The 20,409-nt window shown below is 43.8% G+C and overlaps 2 protein-coding genes across 5 annotated transcripts in view; both read left to right on the forward strand.

The window, feature by feature from the left end:
- Positions 1-1,669, forward strand: part of Slc47a1 (solute carrier family 47 member 1) — a 38,996-nt gene extending 37,327 nt beyond the window's left edge. For all 3 annotated transcript variants that reach the window (XM_063242684.1, XM_063242682.1, XM_063242683.1), the window contains one exon: positions 220-1,669. In XM_063242684.1, coding sequence (XP_063098754.1) covers positions 220-443 — 224 coding nt within the window. In that variant the 3' untranslated portion in view covers positions 444-1,669. The remainder of the gene's footprint in view (positions 1-219) is intronic.
- Positions 1,670-2,603: 934 nt separating this feature from the next.
- LOC100715013 (multidrug and toxin extrusion protein 2-like) overlaps positions 2,604-20,409 on the forward strand; it is a 44,519-nt gene continuing 26,713 nt past the window's right edge. For both annotated transcript variants that reach the window (XM_005001667.3, XM_063242195.1), the window contains exons 1-8: positions 2,604-2,901; positions 3,021-3,122; positions 8,555-8,623; positions 9,868-10,016; positions 10,736-10,778; positions 11,870-11,914; positions 12,890-12,987; positions 14,780-14,877. In XM_005001667.3, the coding sequence (XP_005001724.2) occupies positions 2,701-2,901; positions 3,021-3,122; positions 8,555-8,623; positions 9,868-10,016; positions 10,736-10,778; positions 11,870-11,914; positions 12,890-12,987; positions 14,780-14,877 (805 nt within the window). In that variant the 5' untranslated portion in view covers positions 2,604-2,700. The remainder of the gene's footprint in view (positions 2,902-3,020; positions 3,123-8,554; positions 8,624-9,867; positions 10,017-10,735; positions 10,779-11,869; positions 11,915-12,889; positions 12,988-14,779; positions 14,878-20,409) is intronic.

The raw sequence follows: 20,409 nt of genomic DNA on the forward strand, positions 1-20,409 counted from the left end.
TGAAGGGATAAGAGTCATTTCAAGAGGCAGCAGCTCCACCCCCTCAAGGTATAGGAATGTATTCCTAAAAGTTCTTGCCTAACGCAATTTATTTCCTGTAGCAACTATTTCCCGAGTTAATTTTCTCCTAGCTACCACTACATTATACACACCATCTTTTATACAGATGAAGAGAGATTGCTTTCAAGTTGCTAACTAAGTTCCCTTTTCCTTCTACAGTGAGTCTTGAAAACCACGGAGAGATTTTAATGACAAATTTTGAAAAGAAAGAGGAGACTCAGCTGGAACAACAGATACACCAAGAGCAACCTTTGCCGGCTCATACCAACCACAACAAGCTGTCTGGGAAACAGCTGGTGCTGCGACGAGGGCTCCTGCTCCTTGGGGTCCTTTTAGTCTTGCTCGCTGGGATTTTAGTGAGAGTATATGTCAAAATTCAGTGATGCGTGTGAGAAGGGCATTCACTTGTCCTGACCCAAACAGTGGACTTTTAGGGACAATTCTGCTTCTTCTTTTTTTTTTTTTTTTTTGGTACCGGGGATCAAACTCATGACCTCACACTTGCCAACAGGCGCTTAGGCCACTGAGCTAAATCCTCAGTCCCAATTCTTCAGTCTTGCAAGAAAGGGGTGCCCCCCCCCAACAAACAGGCTGATGCGCGCAGTTTAACTCCTCTCCCTCCTTAACACACGGTTCCTTCCTCCTTTTCTCACTCGGGGTTTACTGGAAGCTCAAGTGTGTTTGATAGATGCCTAACTTCTTTCCCCTGCTCCCTGTTAGGCAATGTGTGAGTTAGGGTAGAGTTCCATTCTTAATTGACTATTTACCCCCTTTTGCTTTGGGTTAGAAACCCTTTCAAACGCATGGCTGCAACAGACTATTTAAAATCTTTTCTAAGCAGTGGAGTTACCTCCTGAGAAGCCCATAAGACAGCGACAATAACTCGTCAGGGCTGGGGGTATAGTCAGGGGTGCAGCCTGTGTTTAGCATGCTGTAGGTCCTTGGTTTAATCCCCAGGGCTGTCACCACTATCACAACAATGAAAAGAAAAACAAACAAAAAGAAAATATTGTTGACAATGCATTTAATATACCTTACCTACCAAACATCCCAGCTGAGCAGCTGTATCATAGAGTGTCAGTCGCCCTCCTGACCAAGGAGCTGACCAGCGGAGCTGTGGCTGTTTGTTTAACATCCTGAGAGAGATTATAGTACACATTGCTACGTTGGGAAAAGCTTCAACTTTAAAGTACAGTTTCTATTGACTATGGTAAGCCGTTAAAATTCAGATCATCTTAAATTGGGGGCCACTTGTACTTCGGAGCTAATAGATAAATATATCCTAGGCCCAGCAATGGCAGTTCATTTTCAGCTAATGCAACTCAGCCGTACCCATGGATTTTTAAGAACCGAGAATTCAAATATTTTTCTAAGGGAGAAAAAGAACCAACGTAAACGTTGTATTTTGGCCCAAGACAATGTTTGAAAGGTGACACTTGAGAAATAATTCATTCTCCACAGTCTCAACTAATGGTGATTGTGTATTGACTGCATTTATCTATGGCTTTCATATTTCTCATGCTTACTGTTTTCTAAGACACAAACCTATGAATATGAAGTGCTTAAAGATTCTTACTGTGTGATTTTTAAAAATACATTTTACAATATATCTTTCTTTGTGTCATAGATGATTATTCAGCGGGCGAACGGCATGTGTTAATCTTCTGTTGGCACCCAGGTCTCAGACACCCTTGGTACATAGTTAGGCGGTGTCTTTGGAGCTTGAAAATCCGAAGGAAAATTACAGTGGCTGGGTGGTGGGGTCAGAGGACAGTTTTCACAGAGGGCTAATAAGGCAAATTTCTTTCAGCCTTTAGAGTTAAGTGCTCACAGCTAATCAGGAAACCTCCCTGTATACTGAGCACGCCCAGTGCCAGAATGGATACATATCTAGGCTAGGGCTTCCTTCGCCCTGAAAGAGCAGATAACGTTGTTATTGTGAGTATAAAAGCACTGACCCCCACCACAGACCCACCCCTCCTGTGCCCGAACCTGCTGCACTGCCAGTGCTGGGGCCAGGGCCTTGCCACAGACACTGCAATCCCCCAACTGCTGATTGTGGGAGGGCCTGTAACAAGGCATCTCCAACCTCAGTGCCTCATTTTCCAGGAACCCCGATAAAGCTTTGTACCGAGTGTGGGCTCCCAATGGGACCCCATGATGTGTTACACCCCAGCTCTGTGTTAGGAAGCCTCGGCACCCCTGTCTTTGTCCTCCCCATAGGGCTTGAGCTCTCTGCCCCCCACTCCCCCACAGCCCGCGGTTGTGCGTGGTTCCTCCCGCCTCCAGCAGCGCAGGTGGGGAGGCCCGGCTGGGACCGGCCAGCGATGGGCTCTGCACACGCTCTGAACACACTGCTTCTGCAACCTGCGAAGTCTTCAGGGACACCCGGGCGGCCTCTCGCGGGCGCCCCCTCCCCACCGCAGGCCCCTCCCAGCCCTCTCCCCGGGCTCCGCGGGCGGCGGCGGTTGGACCCGGCTCCGGGTTGGGGCGGGGGCGGGGCGGGGGCGGGGGTGGGCGTGGGGGTGGGGTGGAGGGGGCTGGTCCTTGCGCAGGCCGCCTGCCTCCCGCAGTGGGGTCGTCGCGCCTCGGCAGCCTGCGCTCCCGCCCGCGGCAGTGGAGCCCCCTCCTGGCGCCGCCATGGAGCCCCCCGAACTCCCCGCCGCCGAGCCCTCAGTTCCCCCAGCCGCGGACCTTCCCCCAGCCGCGGACCCGTCCCCAGCTGCAGACCTGGCCCCCGAGCACCCTGGCGCCCCTGGGTGGCGCAGAGGCCTGCGGGGTGTGCTGCCCTCTGACCTGAAGCGGGAGGCGACCGCGCTCGCGGTGCTCGCGGGCCCGGTGGTGAGTGGGGCCACCCGAGGGCGCGGGCTGCTCCAGTGGCCCCCCCCGGCGCGTCCTTGGTAGTAGGTTCTTTGGGCGCTGCGCCGGGCGTGAACTGCCTCCCTTCTGTCCCCTCATAGTTCCTCGCACAGTTGATGATCTTTCTCATTAGCGTCGTCAGTTCCATATTCTGCGGACATCTGGGCAAAGTCGAGCTGGATGCTGTTACCCTTGCCACCTCGGTAGGTGGTTTTGCTTTGTTTTTACTTTTTCTCAGACAAGGTCTTGTAAATTGTGCAGGCTGGCCTCCAACTCGTGACCCTCATGCCTCAGCCTCCTGAATACTGGAATTACAGGCTTGCCCCACAACACCCATCTTAAATTTCATCTTTTTATTTGAGCTCATAGCAAAGCCACAGAAATTCAGTTTGTTTGTATTTTTGTAGTGCCAGGGGTGAACCCAGGGTCCTCCACGCACTAGGTAAGCTGAGCGGCACCACAGGTCCCAAGGATTGGGCATTGTGTCATAGGTCTCACATCCTTTGCAGAGCCTGGGGCTGCCTTGCAGATCCACGTTGTCCTTAGAGCTGAAAGGAGATATTGTCAAGTCCTTAAAGTGTCTCAAATTACAGAGGTCTTGTAAGGAGGCTAGCATGTGTGTTATGCGTATCAACCCAAACTAAAAGAAGGTTGCTTTTTTTCTTCCCTATTATCAAATCAAGCCAAGGGAACCGTTAGTTGAATCACACAGTTCATCAAAGGTCCATTGTTTCATGTGTGTAAAGTCTCTTTTGCTTGTGTGGATTGAAATGATACCTGCTTTGAAGTCCTGGGTCTTTCTTAGTGAGGTAGTGGGAAGCTGTTTCTCTTGCAAGTAATCCAGGCTTTCAAAGACTAGAAAAAGACTCTAGCCTCTCCTAACAGAAAGTCCACCTCCCTTCCCCGTTTTCAGAAAGTGTCTCTCTGTCCCCCTAGGGATGCAACCTGAGAGTGTGGAAGCCCCACAGAAGTTTCCGATTGAGGCTCACATTAGAGAAGACCTGGCTAGGTGGTATCACCTTTGATTTATGGGCTTGTTACTGTATTCGGAGATGGAGTTAGTAAAGACATTCTGCTTTCTTTGAAAATTTAGATTGGGTTTATAGAAAGTTAAGAAGGAAGAGGGCCTTTAAAACATGGGCTGTCTGGTGTCTCCTGCTGCAAAGATGTGTGTATTCCCTGCATGGCACCTGGCATGGAGCCCTGGCCCACGCTGTCCGGTCATCCTTAAGGTGTGGACATGTGTGAGTGAGTGAAGGTCTGAGGCTGGGACTGAGGTCTGTCATCTTCCTGTCCCTGCTTCTCAGCGGGAGCCCCCAGCGCTCATTTCTGGGTGCCCACCTTGTCCTGTGCTTTCCACGGCGAGTCAGTGACCCCAGCCTGAGGCTCCTTGCTCTAGGCTCTGCCCTCATCTGTGGGCTATGGCTCAACCTCGCTCCTTTGTCTCCCTGACTTCCAGGACCTCCAAATCCACTTCGGGTCCCTCACCTTGCATGTTTTCATCCCTCGGTGGAGACCCACAGTGTGTATTTTCAACTTCACTTTCCCAGTTTTTTATCCGTCTTTTGTCCCTGGAGCTCTTTAAGTCCTGAGGCCCACTCTTCCTGACCTTGAGTCCATGGAGTCATCAGTGCCAGAATCCCTCCATCTTCTCTCGTCCTGGTGGCCCCCCATTGGTCCTTTGCCTTGTACCCTGGGTCAAACAGGCAGCACCTGGCCTCTCACCTCCTGTCCCATGCAGCCCCAGAGCCTTTGCCACTCCTGCTTCAAGATCCATTTTCCACTGTACTCTGGACCCTTCTTTCCCCCTCCAGCCCCTTTCCTTTATGCATTCCCATTCCATTATGATATCCTAGAAGTTTTTCTTTTTTTGAACCTGGAGAATGAACCCATGGCCTTTCTAAGTCTTGACTCCAACCCTTTTCCATTTCTTATTTTGAGATAGGATCTTGAGAAACCACTCAATTGTCCAGGCTGGGCTCAAGTTTGTATTCCTCCTGCCTCAGCTTCCCAGAGTGCTGAGATTACAGGTGTGCACCACGGCCTCTTTTTTATGAAAACATCACCATTCACCCCTGTGCTTACCTGCCTTCTGTAGCCTCCCTTCATCGATGCTCCCTTTGCCAGAAAGTCCACATGTTGTCTTCACTGCAGTTTCTTCCATTCCAGTCTGGTCCCTTGCTCTGTTCACTTTGCTTTGTCCATAGCTGGCAGTGACCCGTTCTTGCCCCTTTGCTGGTAGCAGAGGATTCGCCCTCATAGGCCTCCTCAGCTGTCCTGTGGCCTCTGTGATGGTCGCACTTCACTTTCTCTCCCATCTGTTTGAAATGGCCACTGTTTATTGCCCTCTCTCCATCCTTGACCTGGGCTTCCAGCTCAGGTGACCACTTGTGGGGTGGATCAGGTGGAAGAGGCAGGGACTTCTCCAGCCCAGAGAGTCTGAAACTATTTGCTGGAGGCTGGATGTACTCACCTCTTTTTTAATTTTAATTTTTTTGCAGTGCTGAGGGACCTCATACTAGCTGCTAGATAAGCACGCTAGCTGTGAGCAGCACCCCCTACGCTCCCCTCTTATATTTTTTTATCCTTCCAGTCTCCGTAAGCCAGCACGGCCTTCACTTCCCACATTACTTAGAAACCCTCTTGTTGCTGTTTCCTGCTCCACTGTCCTGGGCCCCATTCCTCAGCTGAGTTCACCCTGCTCTCTAAGACCAAAGCCCTTCACCCAGCCCTGAGCCCTGTGTCTGCCAGCTCTGGGTCCTGGTTTGCTGTGGTGATTTCCTCTGTCTGGTTTCTCTTCACTGCTTTGCAAGCTGATACTCATTTTTGCTCAGTTTGGTTTCTGGCACTGATCTGGGCTATGCGGAGAGACGCATTACTCAGGTGTCTTGGTCTTTGAATCAGTTCTCAATGCACATCTTCTGGTTTGTTTTTGCCCTTCAACCCTAGCCCTGCAACATGGTGAGAATTTAAAACCTCACGATTATATGTTTGCATAAAGTCCCGTGATTCCTTTTCTTTCATTTATTTCCCTCAAACTATTTAAAAACACATCTTGGGGGAAATATTAAAGATTATAGAGGTGGTTTGTGGCAATTTCCTCTCCTCTGTCTTTTTATCCCCCAAGTCATCCAATAGGAGAGTAGAGAAGATTTCTTAGTTTTCAATGGGGAGATAACAGCCCTAGACTGAACACAATCCTGATTATCTAGACGGCCCGAATAGGGGATGGGAAGGATGGTGCTTCTGGGATAAACTCCTGGACTGGCAGCTCTGTTGCCAGGCCTTGGCAAGGGGGAGGTGACATTTCCCTTTGAATCAGTTGTTAAATTGTAACGGACTGCTGGGAAGGCAACAGGCTCAGCTGCAGGATAACTTTATTTATGAAAGTGAGCTAGCTTTGAAAGATCTTGACCTTATTGAAAACTCTTTATAGGATGAAGGAATTTAGAAGCATTTGTTTTCTTTAAGTGAAAGAACATTTGTTTATATTCCACTTCATTCCACAAAGAACGTAAGCTGATTTACACAAATGTAGTCAGTAGAGAAGGATAAATAAATAGCTGATGGGATGGGTCGAAGGAACGGAGGTGGAGGAACAGAGTGCTGCACTTCTGCTCTGAGCTCTGCTCTGGGGGAGTCTCAGTGTTCCCCAGTTTTGCCAGACTGTTTATTTAGGGAAAAGATGATCTTTCTGTGTACCGAGGCAGTGAAATTTTTTTTTGCAGATGCCGTGGGAGACACAGTAGCCAGTTTTGCCCCATCTTTTATTATAAAGCTGTCCATGATGAGGGAGAGATATGACACCAACTCAGTATGGTAGAAGCTTGTGATTACTGAAGCAGAGGGGCCCCTGGCTATGACTTTTGGGCCAGCTGACTGGACCAGGGGTAGAATTGTGAGCTGTAGAGGAATAGTATTCTAAGCCAACCAAAATCAGTTCACCAAAACTGCAAACACAACGAAAAGAAAACAACAACAAAACCGCCCTCCCCAAAGCAAAAGCAAAGCAAAAGAAAAAATGGAAACATTTCCAGAAAATGGCACATTACCTTCTTTCCCAGTGGACTGAGGTGCCTCTGGAGGAGCTCAGGGTGGTGGTGTAGGTGCTTCATGTCCTGAACTCATTGTGCCCTGAGTCCTCTGGGTCTCATTTAGATCCAGCCTTATGGGGTAACTGTTAGGCTCCTGAGGACTTGAGCTTTGGGCTACCAGATGTCTTAGCCCACTGTCTGTTGATAAAACAAAATATCTGAAGCTGTAAGCTTAGAAAGAAGAGGTTTATTTAGCTTAAAGTTCTAGAAGTTCTAGAGCACAGCACCAGCGTTCTGGCTGTACCACAGCGTGGCCGATGCACCATAGCCAGGGCACCTCTAAGAGGAGGAGAAGAGTCACATGATGAATTAGGAAGCAAGAGGGACTCACAGGGTTTAACCAGGATTCCTCGAGAACTGTGTTAATGTCTTCCGAGGGTGGTGCCCAGTGATGAACCATCTCCTGCAAGGCCCCACTTGTTGAAGAATCACCTCTCAACTCTGATGTCCTGGGGAACAAGCTTCTAACTCGTGCACCGTTGGGGGTCACTTTCAACCTATATTCAATCTATAGGACCGGGATAGTCTTAGTAAGTACAGGGTTACTGCCTGGGGTGACATCACTGCTCCATGTGAGACCCGGGATAGAGATGGGGATCTTTAGACCTCTCGCTCTGCATTTTCTCTTTCTTTCCCTTTCTCTTCTTCTCCGTTCCACAGCAGCACTCACAGGCTCTGCCCTCTCTGTGTTCTTCTGTCTGTGACCTTAGATGTCAGAGTACTGGGTAAGGTCCAGGCAAGAGAGTGACCTGTTTCTCACTAGAGCACTGATACCTGGGCTCTGCAGCCAGACCCCCCACCTTCAGTTCATGCCATCTGAGTAACTTGATAAATATCATAAGGGTTTATGACCATGTTACCCAAGAAATGGGATTAACAACCAGGCAACGTGTACATGAAAGGCTTCGGGTTCTGCCTGGCACGTTAGAAGGTGCTACCCTCAGCCTTGTTGTTATGTTTAACTAGTTAACTAATTGATTTTGGTACTAGGAATCAAACTCATGATTTCACACCTGCCAGGCAGGTGCTGTGCCTCTCAGCTGTATCTCTGGCCCCTGTTATGTTTAAATGCATATCCTACTAGCAAACAGGGGCATGGCTGTTAGACATTAACTACTTTTCTTTACCTTTATTTCTTTAAAGGCAAAATCTCGTCGTGTTGCCCACGCTGTCCTGGAACTCCTGGGCTCAAGCAATCCTCCTACCACAGCCTCTTCAGTAGCCAGGACTATAGGGCATGCCACTGAACCCTGCTTGGAATTTTAAATACAGAAATCGTCATGTGTAGTACTAAGAAAAACTAGGTTTTAGGCTTTCCCAATTGACACAAAGTGGCCATGATCCTTTGGTTAAACAGTGTTTTTTTTTTTTTTTTTTGTTCAGTAATCAACAAGGAATGATGACACCCATTTGATATAAAATACATAGGCTTAAGTATATAACCATGAATTGTTCTTTAAAAATGGGCTTGTAGAAGTTCCTTGGTGTTAAGTACTGTTTGATTCGGACACTGAATACCACACTTGGCTTGTTTCTTACAGGTTGTGAACGTTACTGGGATTTCAGTGGGAACTGGCTTAGCTTCGGCTTGTGACACGCTGATGTCTCAGGTGAGGAGCACCTTGCCTACACAGGATTTTGGAGGGTACTTCCCTTTTACCCTAAAGGCTGCCTAGGGAGTCACATACTTTCCTTTTTTGTGTTAAGTCCAATGCTGCCAATGACTGTAAACATGCTAAGCATAGCTGTGTTAGCTTTACAATACCAAAAGGCAAAATTACAGCAAACTTAGTTATCAGTGTAACTCATCTCTATTTGCAATTCAAGAATGGGGCAGCTTTGTTCTCCAAAATAGTGAGTACTCCCACCAGCCATGGCAAAATGGTGGATTTTATAAGGTGGGAAGGAGAAATCAGTTTCCTTTAGGTTATTTTCCTAGATAGGTTAAAGCAGAAGGGACTTCTTAATCACACAGACTCACATAGTTGAGGTCTCCTATTCTGAGGATAAACTGGTCTGCTTTGATCTGCTTCTTGAAGTTTGAGTTTGATGGTATGGCATTTAACAAGAAGACTCCAGTATGGTCCAATCTGGTCTGCTGGGACTAGTATAGAAGATCAGCCCTAATCACTGGTTTCCCATCATTTTGTTTAATAGCTCCTGTCCTCTGGGTCCCATCTGCTCAAGGGCTGCATTTACCTTGTTCCTCCCTGGGCTCCAGATAACCCCTTGTTCCTCTTTTCTATGGTGCTGGGGATGGAACCTGGGGCCTCTTGCAGGCTAAATAAGTGCTTTGCCACTGAGCCACACCTCAGCGCTCCCCAAGCTTCTTGAAAGTGTTCTTTGCACTCCTGTCAACTCAGCCCCCATCAATGCCTTTTGCATTCCTGCTTATCTGCTGGGCCTATCCTCTTCTGGGTCCCCACCTCACCTCTTTTGATGACTTTGTCAAGTAAGCACCTGGCTGTCCTTCACCCACTGGACCATCCCTATACTGTGAGTATCTTTCTCTGCCTCTGCAAATATCCCCTGTCCCTCTGCAAATATCCCTGTCCCTCTGCAAATATCCCTGTCCTTCAAGGCCCTCTGTCCCTGTGACTGCATTCTCTCCCTCACTCCAAGCTCCTGTCTCTGCTTCAGTACCCAATGGGCTAACAATGTCAGTTCTGGAGAAAAGGGACCTATGTGTCCCAGGAGCAGCCTACTGGCTCGCTGGATGCTGCTGGCTTTGCAGGTCCCCTGCCCAGTCAGCTATAGAGCTTTGGCTGCCAGGGACTCAGTGGTGGCTGAAGTGGTGACTTTGTCCAGGTCTCAGCCTATACCATGGGATTCTTTCTCTGTTTGCTTTCCCAAGTCCTTTGGAGGCAAGAACCTAAAACGTGTGGGGATCATCCTTCAGAGAGGAATCCTCATCTTGTTGCTGTGTTGCTTCCCCTGCTGGGCCATCTTCATCAACACTGAGCGCCTCCTCCTGCTCTTAAAACAGGACCCAGAAGTGTCCAGGTCAGTGTCTCCAGTTCAGAATCTTAAGTCAAGAGTATGTGGCTATCTGGAGTGGGACGTGGCTCAGTGGTTGAGCTCTTTCCTTGCTTGGACAAGGCCCTGGCTTCACCTCCAGCATACCTGTGTTGATATTTTCTGCCAGTTAGCTGGATTTGAACCCTTTGGAAACTGTGACTGTGGGCCCAGCCCAAGTGCTACAGGGACCACCTGACCCAGCGTGACAAGCAGAACGAAAGCGTGCCTGGCCTCATCTCCCTCTCCTGTCATCCCTCCATTTTGGTGTCCTGCAAATACAGACTGCTTCCCCCTTTCACAGAAGTAGACACAATTTTTAGAGAGGCTTTTCTAAACCTTCAATTCTAGCATGACCTCAGGATGCATGGTCCTTTTCAGTAGACTCTTGCTCACTGTGAGGTACCCCTGATCCTTTAAAAGATTTCTGAATTGTGCTCAAGTTTTACTTCTCTTTGTTGTGTTCACTCCACTTTTTAGGCTGAGAACAAGCTGGGCAATGTCATTAGGCTTCCTCTAGGGAGGAGACAGAGTTGGCCTCAAGTGCCATTGATGTATGTTGCAGAAAATCAGAGTTGTGATTCAGGTTCTCCTATATGAATTATTCCCAGTTTTAATTTTTAAAAATATTCTATGGGTTCAACTTGAAGATGTTATAACCAGAAGTCATTTGCATATTAATTAAAAACTTTTGTTATTTATTGCAGGATAGCCCAGGTTTATGTGATCATTTTCATTCCTGCTCTTCCTGTGAGTATCAAGGCTATCGTTGTTGGACATAAGGCAGCTCATCTGGTTGTGTTGCCCTACCCCACTCTCTGTCGTTTATTGGTCACAGTGTCATTCATGCAAAAGTGCAATGGGTATTTCTGCTGTCTGCTGTCTCTACCTTACTGAGTCTCAGAATATGTACCACTATGGTGTCCACCAACTTAAATTGTTATTTATTTACTTTTTTGGTGGGTACCAGGAATTGAACTCACCACCTTGTCCTTGCTAGGCAAGCACTTAAACCACTGAGCTATATCCCCACTGAGCTTAGATTAAATGCAAGCATTGAAGAGAAAGTGTTCGTTCTCTTCCTGATTCCTTATTCCATGAAAACTTTTGATTGCAAAGTAATCAGAACATATCCTGGGTACCCTTGGAGCCATTCAAAATATCAAGGCTGTGGCTTATGCTTTGACTGTTTAGAATTTGTCTGTGTCCATTGTACAGGCACTAAATCTTTACCTACTGTGAAAAATTTCAAATAGTTAGCATCCTAGTGTTTGTTTACGGTGAGTCTAGTTTTCTAAATTTGAGATCACATCATCGAGAGGTAATACACTATAAATTAGAACTGGGGAAGCCCAGTTATAGAGTGCTTGCCTAGTGGATGTGAGGACCTGAGCTCCAGCCACAGCACCACAAAAATATCACCACTACCACTACCAAATCAGAATTGAAGTGAACATTTTGATGTTCGCCTTTCTGTTTAATCTTTTTTTTCTTTTATTTATTTAAAGAGAAAAACAAAACTAAATGAAGCAAAACAGTAAAAGGCTAGAAGTAATACAGAATTTCAAGAGAAAAAAATATACAGTAAGAATTCACCAGTTAATAGATCACACATTGTCATCTTAGAAACAGTTGTCCAGATTACAAAATTAAAGCATACAAAGTGGACATTAATACAGTGAGATTGCAGTCAGTTCTGTTCAATGATCCAAGAAAAACTCAGCAATATGGTTCTCTATCCTACACATTTAAATATACTTGCAGTTATATCCTTTAGATCACTTTCCTTCCTCTCTTTTTTACGCTAACAATCACACATTGCTTTCTGTTTAATCTTATAGGCGGCATTCCTATTCCAGCTACAGACAAAATATTTACAAAGTCAGGTACTGGTTCTTTTTAAATCTTTACTCCATAATACTAGAGACGTCAATGTTTTAAAGAAATTTGCTATGAAAGTAATTCATATTTTTCCTACCTGAGTTCTTCATGTGGGAGATATAGGACCTTGTTTCATCCAGCCCAGGAGAGATGCTCCTAACAATCTGTCCACTTCCTCCTGGTCATCTCTTCACCCTCTCAGCTCCTTACCTCTTTTGGGTGCTGGCAGCCAGTTTTGCATATACTTGGGACCTAGGCTTCTGTTTTAGAGGGAAAGGGCCCAGATTTACTACTGAGACATTGCTGGAAGTGGTCGTGGGCCACTGTGACCTCAGTACTGCAGCGGCAGCCAGGGAACTGAGGGAGAAGGCTGAGGCTGGGAGAGGGATGGGTAAAGCCAGAGACTGAGTACTCTTCACTGTCCCTTTGCTGTCCCTTCCAGACAAATAGCCTGCTGGCCTTTAAACATAAAAGCACTGTCCATGAGCCAGGATAAATGCCCTCTGCCTTCCTAGTAGGCAACCCTGTTTAAATGAGTTTCTTTTACATGTCATGCCAGGGCTTGCTTGCTCTTCCAGTAATTATTCCCTCTATTTTCTCTGCCAGTGTTATGGAAACTGTGACCCACAGGGCTTTCAGAAGCATTTGCAGACTTTTAGTTGACTTGTCGACAAGGTGCACCAAGGTGGGGGAGGACATCTGGTGGTTTCTGTTCCTGATTCTTCCAGTCTTGTATGGCTACCTGCAGTTGTCACCTGTCAGCAGGGCGTGGTGGTACAGGCTCATGGTCCCAGCTACTGGGACAGGCTCATGGTCCCAGCTACTGGGAGGCTGGTGTAGGAAGATTGCTTGAGCCCAGGAGTGAAATAGTGTAAGACCCCATCTCAGAGAAAAGTCACCTATTTAACTCTGAAAGTTCACTTGACAGCTTTGGTTGAGTAGCTTTTAAAAATGTTTTCCTATTTGTTTTGGAAATTCAGGGCATCATCATGCCCCAGGTTATCACTGGAATTGCAGCGAATGTCATCAATGTGGGCATGAATGCCCTCTTGCTGTACGCCCTGGACCTCGGAGTAGTGTAAGTCATGATCCATTCATTCAACAAAAACTGGAATGCGTGCTGGCTTCAGTCCTAGGGGCTGGGATACAGTGGGTGAGGCAATCCCCAGAGGGAACGTGGACAGGGAAGGAGGCACCCAGAGGCTGGTTTTCTTACCTGAAAGACAGATAATAGCCGCTGCTATGTGAGCCTGTGGTGGGAGCAGTTTGTGCAGGCTGTTGAAAGTGGCTGAAGTTTAGATGGAAGGAATGGACTGGGGAGTGAAGGAAGTGATGTCTAAGCTGACAGCTGTGAGTAAAAACAGAGTTAGCTGGAGGAAGGACCTGCTCAGTCCATGAAGGCTGAGGTGGGGAACCCAGACAGAGGCCGAACTGGGTGAACGCCTATAGGGACTTTTCCCTGGTCCCTAGCTGTAAGAACATGAGCCAATTCTGTCTTGTGAAGCTTGAGGACAAGAAGGTCCCAAAAGCATGCAGGAAATGTGGTTTCCTTTGGCAGGTGCCCTGCAGAGCCACCCCTCACCTAAGGATGCTCTGGTGGCTTGGCCTAGGGCCAGCCTTGCACATGTGGTTAGACTATGATCATGCCTGCAGTGCAGACTGAGCCCCAGAACTTTTCGAGGGACTTAGTGGATCATGATCAGTACTTTAAAAAAAATAATATATATATAATGAATCAAATAGGAGAAATGGAATAGAAAATATGTGGAGCATCAACCACCATGGAGATATTTTTTAATGAAGCTTATATAGGGTATATATGGGTGGTTGTGTTAATAATGTGGGTACTGGATAGTGACGGGAAAGTTGTTCTTACTGTTAAAAAGCCATGAACAAAAAGACCACAGAGGATTAGAACATAACACACTGTGCCCAACCCCAGCCCAGTGAAAACAAACAAAAAACAAGCAACCACAAAAAACGATCACAATCAGTGAAAGCCCATTTAAAAATCTCTTTGTGCTAAAAAGCTGGATGAGATGACAGCCAGGGGCAGCTGGAGTCAGCAGGCCAGACTGAGGATGAGCACCTGACAATCCAGTGTCTGGCCTCCTGTGAGATGTACTCAGGGACTTCTCTTAGCAGGATCCCAAGGAACCATCGTAGAATGGTTTGGGGTGGGATAAGATGAGAAAATAGAGGAATGAATTGATAGGTGATAAAACGTGAAGATGACAGGGGACTGAAATGAAAAACAGAGAAAGCAGAGCTCCTGGCTCGCTGTAGCAGCAGGAGCATTTTATTTGTGGTATAAGATGCCCCAAGCTTAAATTCTAGGGCTGGGGATCTATCTCAGTGGCATAAGTGCCTGCTGGCAAGTGAAAGGTCCTGAATTTGATTCCGGATACCAAAGAAAAAAATAAAAAATAGGAATTTTTAGAAAAACCAACAAGCTTAAGTTCTAATGGGAAAAAATCCTGTTAATAATCCTAGAAAATAAAGCCAGTAGGACATAGGGCAGTATTTTGAACACTGCATGGTTGATAACACTCCTTTTGACTGACTATATCTGAGAAATTATTTAGTGGCTTATTTAAAGCTCTTCTACAAGAAATGGTGATAAATATTTATATCCTTTTATTTTCCCATTGGTGAATAGTAATACTAGTTTCTTCTACAAAACTCAATTTCAGTGGGAATAAAATAAATCTACTATAAATGGGAGCAGTTTTAAAATATTAAGATAGTGAAGGAGCTTCGGACTCGTGTGATAACTGAGTCCACTCCTGAGCCAGAGCTCGCCAGGACTATCTGTCAGTTCATTTTTGAAAGGATTTGCTCAGAGCTAATAATGACTTTGCCTCCCTCAGAGGGTCTGCCTGGGCCAACACTACGTCCCAGTTCTTCCTGTCTGCCCTGCTTTTCCTGTATGTGTGGTGGAAGAAAATACACGTCGACACCTGGGGAGGTATAGTTACTTTGCTTTCTTATGTCATTTGAAATTTAAGGAGATATAGGGACTGGAGGTTTAGCTCAGTAGCATAAGTGCCTGCCTTGCAAGTGTGTAGTTGTGAGTTTGATCCCTGGTACTGATAAAACAAAACAACAACAAAACAAACAAAAAAGGAAACTTAAGGAGATATAATTCTGGTTTCTAAATTTTTTCCAGAGGGTTTTTGTTTTGTTTTTGGTCTTTTTGAGATAGTATCTTGCTATGTGGTTCAGCTGGTCTTGAACTCTGCAGCCCAGGCTGGCCACAAACTCGTAGCAATCTTCCTGCCTCAGCCTCCCTAGTGCTGGGTTACAGGTGTGCACCACCATGCCTGGCCTGTTTTTATCTTTTATTAAATATAAGATTTATAGGAAATGTTTCAGTTACTAAAAATCTAAAAGTTTTGGGATTAATGTGTGATTTTTTTAAAAAAATCGAGTCCACAAAAGCAGCTCTTGGTTCATAGGAGGTTATTTGCACTTTCTGGGCTTTAAGAATTAATATTTCTTTATGACAGACTGGTACTCCATTATGTTAAAAAAAACCCACAACTTCTTTTTCCATTCCTTGGTTGATGGTCTTTTGGGTTGCTTCCAAGATTTACCTACTACAAACTGGGCTGCTGTAAACCTTTCCCAGTAAATGGATGCCCCTGAGTTCATACTCTTAAGTGAAACAGAATCAGACTCACGTGTGTGAACACCACCTTGTCTCCCTGGTGTGGGACACTGAGAGTGAATAAGGACCAAAATACACAGTAGATATTGTGAAATGAGAAGAAATTGTTTAAAAGGAAAGAAGAACCAGGATGAGGGAGGGGGAAAGGAAGGAAGGAAGGGGCAAGGAAGAAAACAATTAACAAAGGATACAATGGAAACAAAGCTTTGTAAATAGGGAGGGGAAGATGGGTTGAAGGGAGCAGAGGGGATTGGGAAAAAAAGAAGAATCAAAATATATCATGTGCGCGTATAAATTCCCTATGTTGAATATGATCATTATGTTTATCTAAAATATACTGATAAACTTAAAAAATTAATATTTAACACATTCAGATTACTAATCCAAAACCTTGGTTTTTCCTTGAAAATTATCCTGTTCTATGAAAGTAAAATTCGATTAATGTTTATTATATCAAGGAAGCCAATTGTATTCTGTGAAACAATTTTGTACCGCTTGTAACTTATTGAAAGTCCTTTGGATATTTGAATGTGCTTAACAAATTAGTTTTGTTTCTGTTTGTCTGAGAATAGTCATTCTAGGTGTGATGTGGTTTTGATTTGTATTACCCTATTGATTAATGATACTGAACATTTTTCGTGTACCTGTTAGCCCATTTGTACGTCTTTCTTGTTTTGTTTTTTTTGGTGGGTCTTGGGAATTGAACTCAGGACCTTGAGCTTGCCAGGCAGGCACTGCACTGCACTGCTGAGCTAAATCCTCAGCCCTTGTATGTCATTCTTTTGAGAGATGTCTATTCAAGTCCTTTGCCTATTTTCAAAGCAGATTATTTGGTGTATTTTTTTCTCCATTTTTGTGAAAATGCCAGTGGGATTTTGATAGGCATCATACAATCTGCAGATCACTTACAGCAGTGTGGATATTTTGACAATATTGAGTCTTCTGGACCATGAATGTGGGATATTTCCATTTTTTGTCTTTAATTTTTTTCATCAGTGCTTTATAGCTGTCACTGGATAGGTCTTTCACCTCCATGGTTGAATCTATTCTTGAGTATCTTATTCTTTTTGATGCTATTATAAGTGGATTGTCTTAATTTTTTCAGGTAATTTGATATTATTATAAAGAAACATAAATGAGTTTTATATGTTGATTGCAACTCTTCTGAGTTCATTGGTTAGTTGTAACAGGGTTTTTTTTTTGGTTATTGTTCTGAAACTACTTACAGAATTGGCTTATTAGTTCTAACATTTTTTGATGGTATCTAGAGTTTTCTATATATAAGATATTATCTTAAAACAAAAATTTTACTTTTTGCTTTTTGATTGGTGGCCTTTTTTGGCATAATTTCTCCAGCTGGTACTTTCAGAACTGTATTGAATGCAAGTAGCCAGAGTGGGTACATGCATCTTGTTGCAGATCTTGGAGGAAAAGCTTTCAGCTTCTCACTGTTCTGTGCGATGGTACATGTGGGCTGGTGATAAGTGGTCTTTGTTGTGTTAAGGTTAACATTTCTTTCATACCTAATTTGTTGGGAATTTTTATTATTGGGATGATTGTATGGTTTTTATCTTTCATTTTGCTAATGTTGTGCATCACATTTTTTTTATCACATCCTAAGATAAATCCTGCTTCACTGTGGACTATTATCCTAGTAATATGCTATTGGATTTGGCGTGCAAGTCTTTTGTTGAGGATTTTTGCACCTATGTTTGCCAGAGATATTAGCCTGTAAACATATTTTTGGTAGTGTGTTTGTGTGTATTTCATTAAATGTAATTTTTGGAACAACTTGAAAGGACTGATACTAATTCCTCTTTAAATGCTTGGTAGAATTTACTAGTTAAGCCATCAGGTTTTAAGCTTTTCTTTGATGGAAAATATTTCCATTATTAATTCGATCTAACATTATTAGTATATTCAAATTTTATACTTCTTCATGATTTAATCTCGGTTAAATTGAATATCTCTAGGAATTTATCCAACTGGTTTGCAAATAATTGTGTACAGTAGTCCGTTATGGTTCTTTGTATTTCAGTGGTATGAGATATAATGGCTTTTTCATTTCTGATTTTGAGTTGTCTCTTTTTTGCTTCATCTAGTAAAGTGTGTTAATTTTGTCTCTTTTAAAAAACAGTTTTCTTAAACAAAGTTTAAGGAAAGGAAGATATTTTATTGGAGACTTTACTGGAAAGGGGGAAATGGAGGTAGACAGCTGCTCTGATAGATCAGGGTAGGAGGCTCCAGAAAGATAGAAGACCCCTCAAAAAACGTTGCCTTGTGTGTAGTCCAGCTGTTTCTGCTCTGGACTTTGTTATTTTCTTCTCTATTCTAACTTTGGGCATAATTTTTCTGATTCCTTGAAGTATGAAGTTTACAATGTTTATTTGAGGTATTTGTGTGCATTTATTGCTATAAATTTCTCTCTTACTTGCTTTTGCAGCACCCATTATGCTTTAGTATGTTATACTTTAATTTTTACATATTTGAAAAATTTTTTATTTACTTTTAACTTTTTTCTAGCCCCTTTGGTTGCCTAGTGTTATTTAATACAAACCTGTGAATTTTCTAGTTTTTTCCCCTGTTAATTGATTTCTAGTTTCTTACCATTGTGATAAGAATACGTAATTTTCTTTTAATCTTCCTAAATTCAGTAAGGCTCTTTTGTGGTGATAAACGAATGGTTTATCCTGGAGAATATTCCAGTTACGTGCTTGAGAAGAATGCTGATTCTGCAGCTGTTACATACTGAGTCTCTTTTGTAAAGTGTAGTTCAGTTCAGTGCATCATTCTGCAGGCCCAACATTTAGTGTGCTCTGTAGCCTCTGTCTTGCCTTTCTTTTGTCTTGCTGTACTGAGAACTGAACTTGGGTCCTCGTGCATGACGAGCAAGCTTTCTACCACAGACCTACATACTCGGGCCCTATTTACTCGCTTACTTACGTACACTTTGCAGTACTGGAGATTGAACTAGGGCCTTCACAATAAGCTACATCCCACTCCTTTTCAACTTTTAATTTTCAGATGAGGTCTCCATAAGTTGCCCAGGATGGCGTTGAATTTGTGACCTTCCTGTATCAGCCTCTGAGTAGCTAAGAGTACGGGAATACACTATCATGTCAAGCTTTCCTTATTTGTCTTAGTTTGTTGTTTCTTCAAAGCAATATGCCAAAGTTTGTGCTGCAGAACACAGAATAACAAAAGGCATCTTTAGAGATATTCTGTGAGTGATTTTGGTCCATGGGCATGGTTATATCCATTCAGTCCAGGAATATCCTTATAGTTTTCATTTTTTTTAACCAAGCACAGAATGTGCATTTTGACATCTCCAGCTTAGCTTCAAGCAGATTTGTATTTTCTCTTTCTAGTTTTCCTTGGCCTGTAACAGGAATGACCTTTACTCAGTAGCAGGCACCCATGACCATGTGTGAAGACAACTTCTTCATGGAGAAGCCATGATTTAGACCGACATAACTATTTTATTCTTTACCCAGAGCATCAGCAGCAACATCTGTGGCCCTATGCTTTTCATCAGATATAAACTTTGTGTTCCTAACCCAGTTCAATGAGTTTTTGGCAGCCAGTGCCTTCATCGTGGTATAGCTGACTGCCTGTGAGGCACCACATAAAAAAGCCTGTCAGTTTCAATCTGTGGGCAAAGTGGGTTTCTTTGGGCAGTGTATAATTGGGTCAAAGAACATGGCCACTGAATATCTTTTGTTTAGAAAATTTCATGCATTTAAAGTAATTATTGATAGGTAAGGACTTGTGATTGCCATTTTGTTCATTATTTTTTGGCTTTTGTGTACCTGTTGCTCCTTTATTTCCATTTTTCTGTCTTCTTTTGTGCTTTGTGATTTTCTGTACTGTTCTTTTGTCTGTCTTTTGTTTATCTACTACAGATTTATGCTTTGTTTTACATGTTTAAACAGTCTGTTTTAAACTGATAACCAACTTCAATTGCATACCTCTGTATTTTTACTACCCTTCATTTTACGTTTTTATGTCACATTTTCTTTCATTTTATACGTGATATTCATTAGCAAATTATTTTAATCTTTATTTTAGAGTCCTAAGTGCTTTGTGCACCATGATTTCTAACTAGTATTTCCTGTATCCATTTCATCTGTGTTTTCATTTCTTCAGTGCCCTCTTTGGCTCTAAGGATATTTCCCTTCATCCCGTTCTATTGGTCACTCTGCACTCTATGAAGCTCTGTTTTTGGTTCCTTCACCTTTATTGCTCGATTGTGTTACATTTTATCTTTTTAAATAAAAGTTACTCTAACAGGTATGAAGTATTATGATTTTAATCTACATGGTTATTGATGTTGAGCCCTTTTTCAGGAATGTGTTGGTCATTTATATGTTTTCTAAGGGTTTTTTGGGTGGTGCTAAACTCAAGAGCCTCATATATACCAGGCGAGCATTTTACCATGGAGCCACATCTCCAGCTCATTTGTATGTCTTCTTATGAGAAGTGTCAGTTCGAGTGGGACCCAAATTTAAATAGCATCTGATTTATTCTGTATCTTATAGCTTTAGCCCCAATGGTGCATCATCACGTTCACAAGTTACTCAGCATTGAAGTTATACAGTGGCTGGAGTATAATTCAGATGGTAGAGCAGCTGCTTAGGGTGTAACAAAGCCCCAAGTTCCACTCCCAGCACCATAAAAAAGGCACAGAAAAGTTTAAAGAGTAGTGTAGCAAATACCCATAATTTACAATATCAGTGTAGTAGATTGTTGCATTTTCTTCTGTACTACATCATGTTACTTTTTTGTGGTACAAGATTGCACCCAGGCCTTTACACTGAGCTACATCGCCAT

This window comes from Cavia porcellus, unplaced genomic scaffold (genome assembly GCF_034190915.1).
Source record: "Cavia porcellus strain 051 isolate PalLab524CR breed Dunkin Hartley unplaced genomic scaffold, mCavPor4.1 scaffold_32, whole genome shotgun sequence".
Lineage (NCBI taxonomy): Eukaryota > Metazoa > Chordata > Mammalia > Rodentia > Caviidae > Cavia > Cavia porcellus.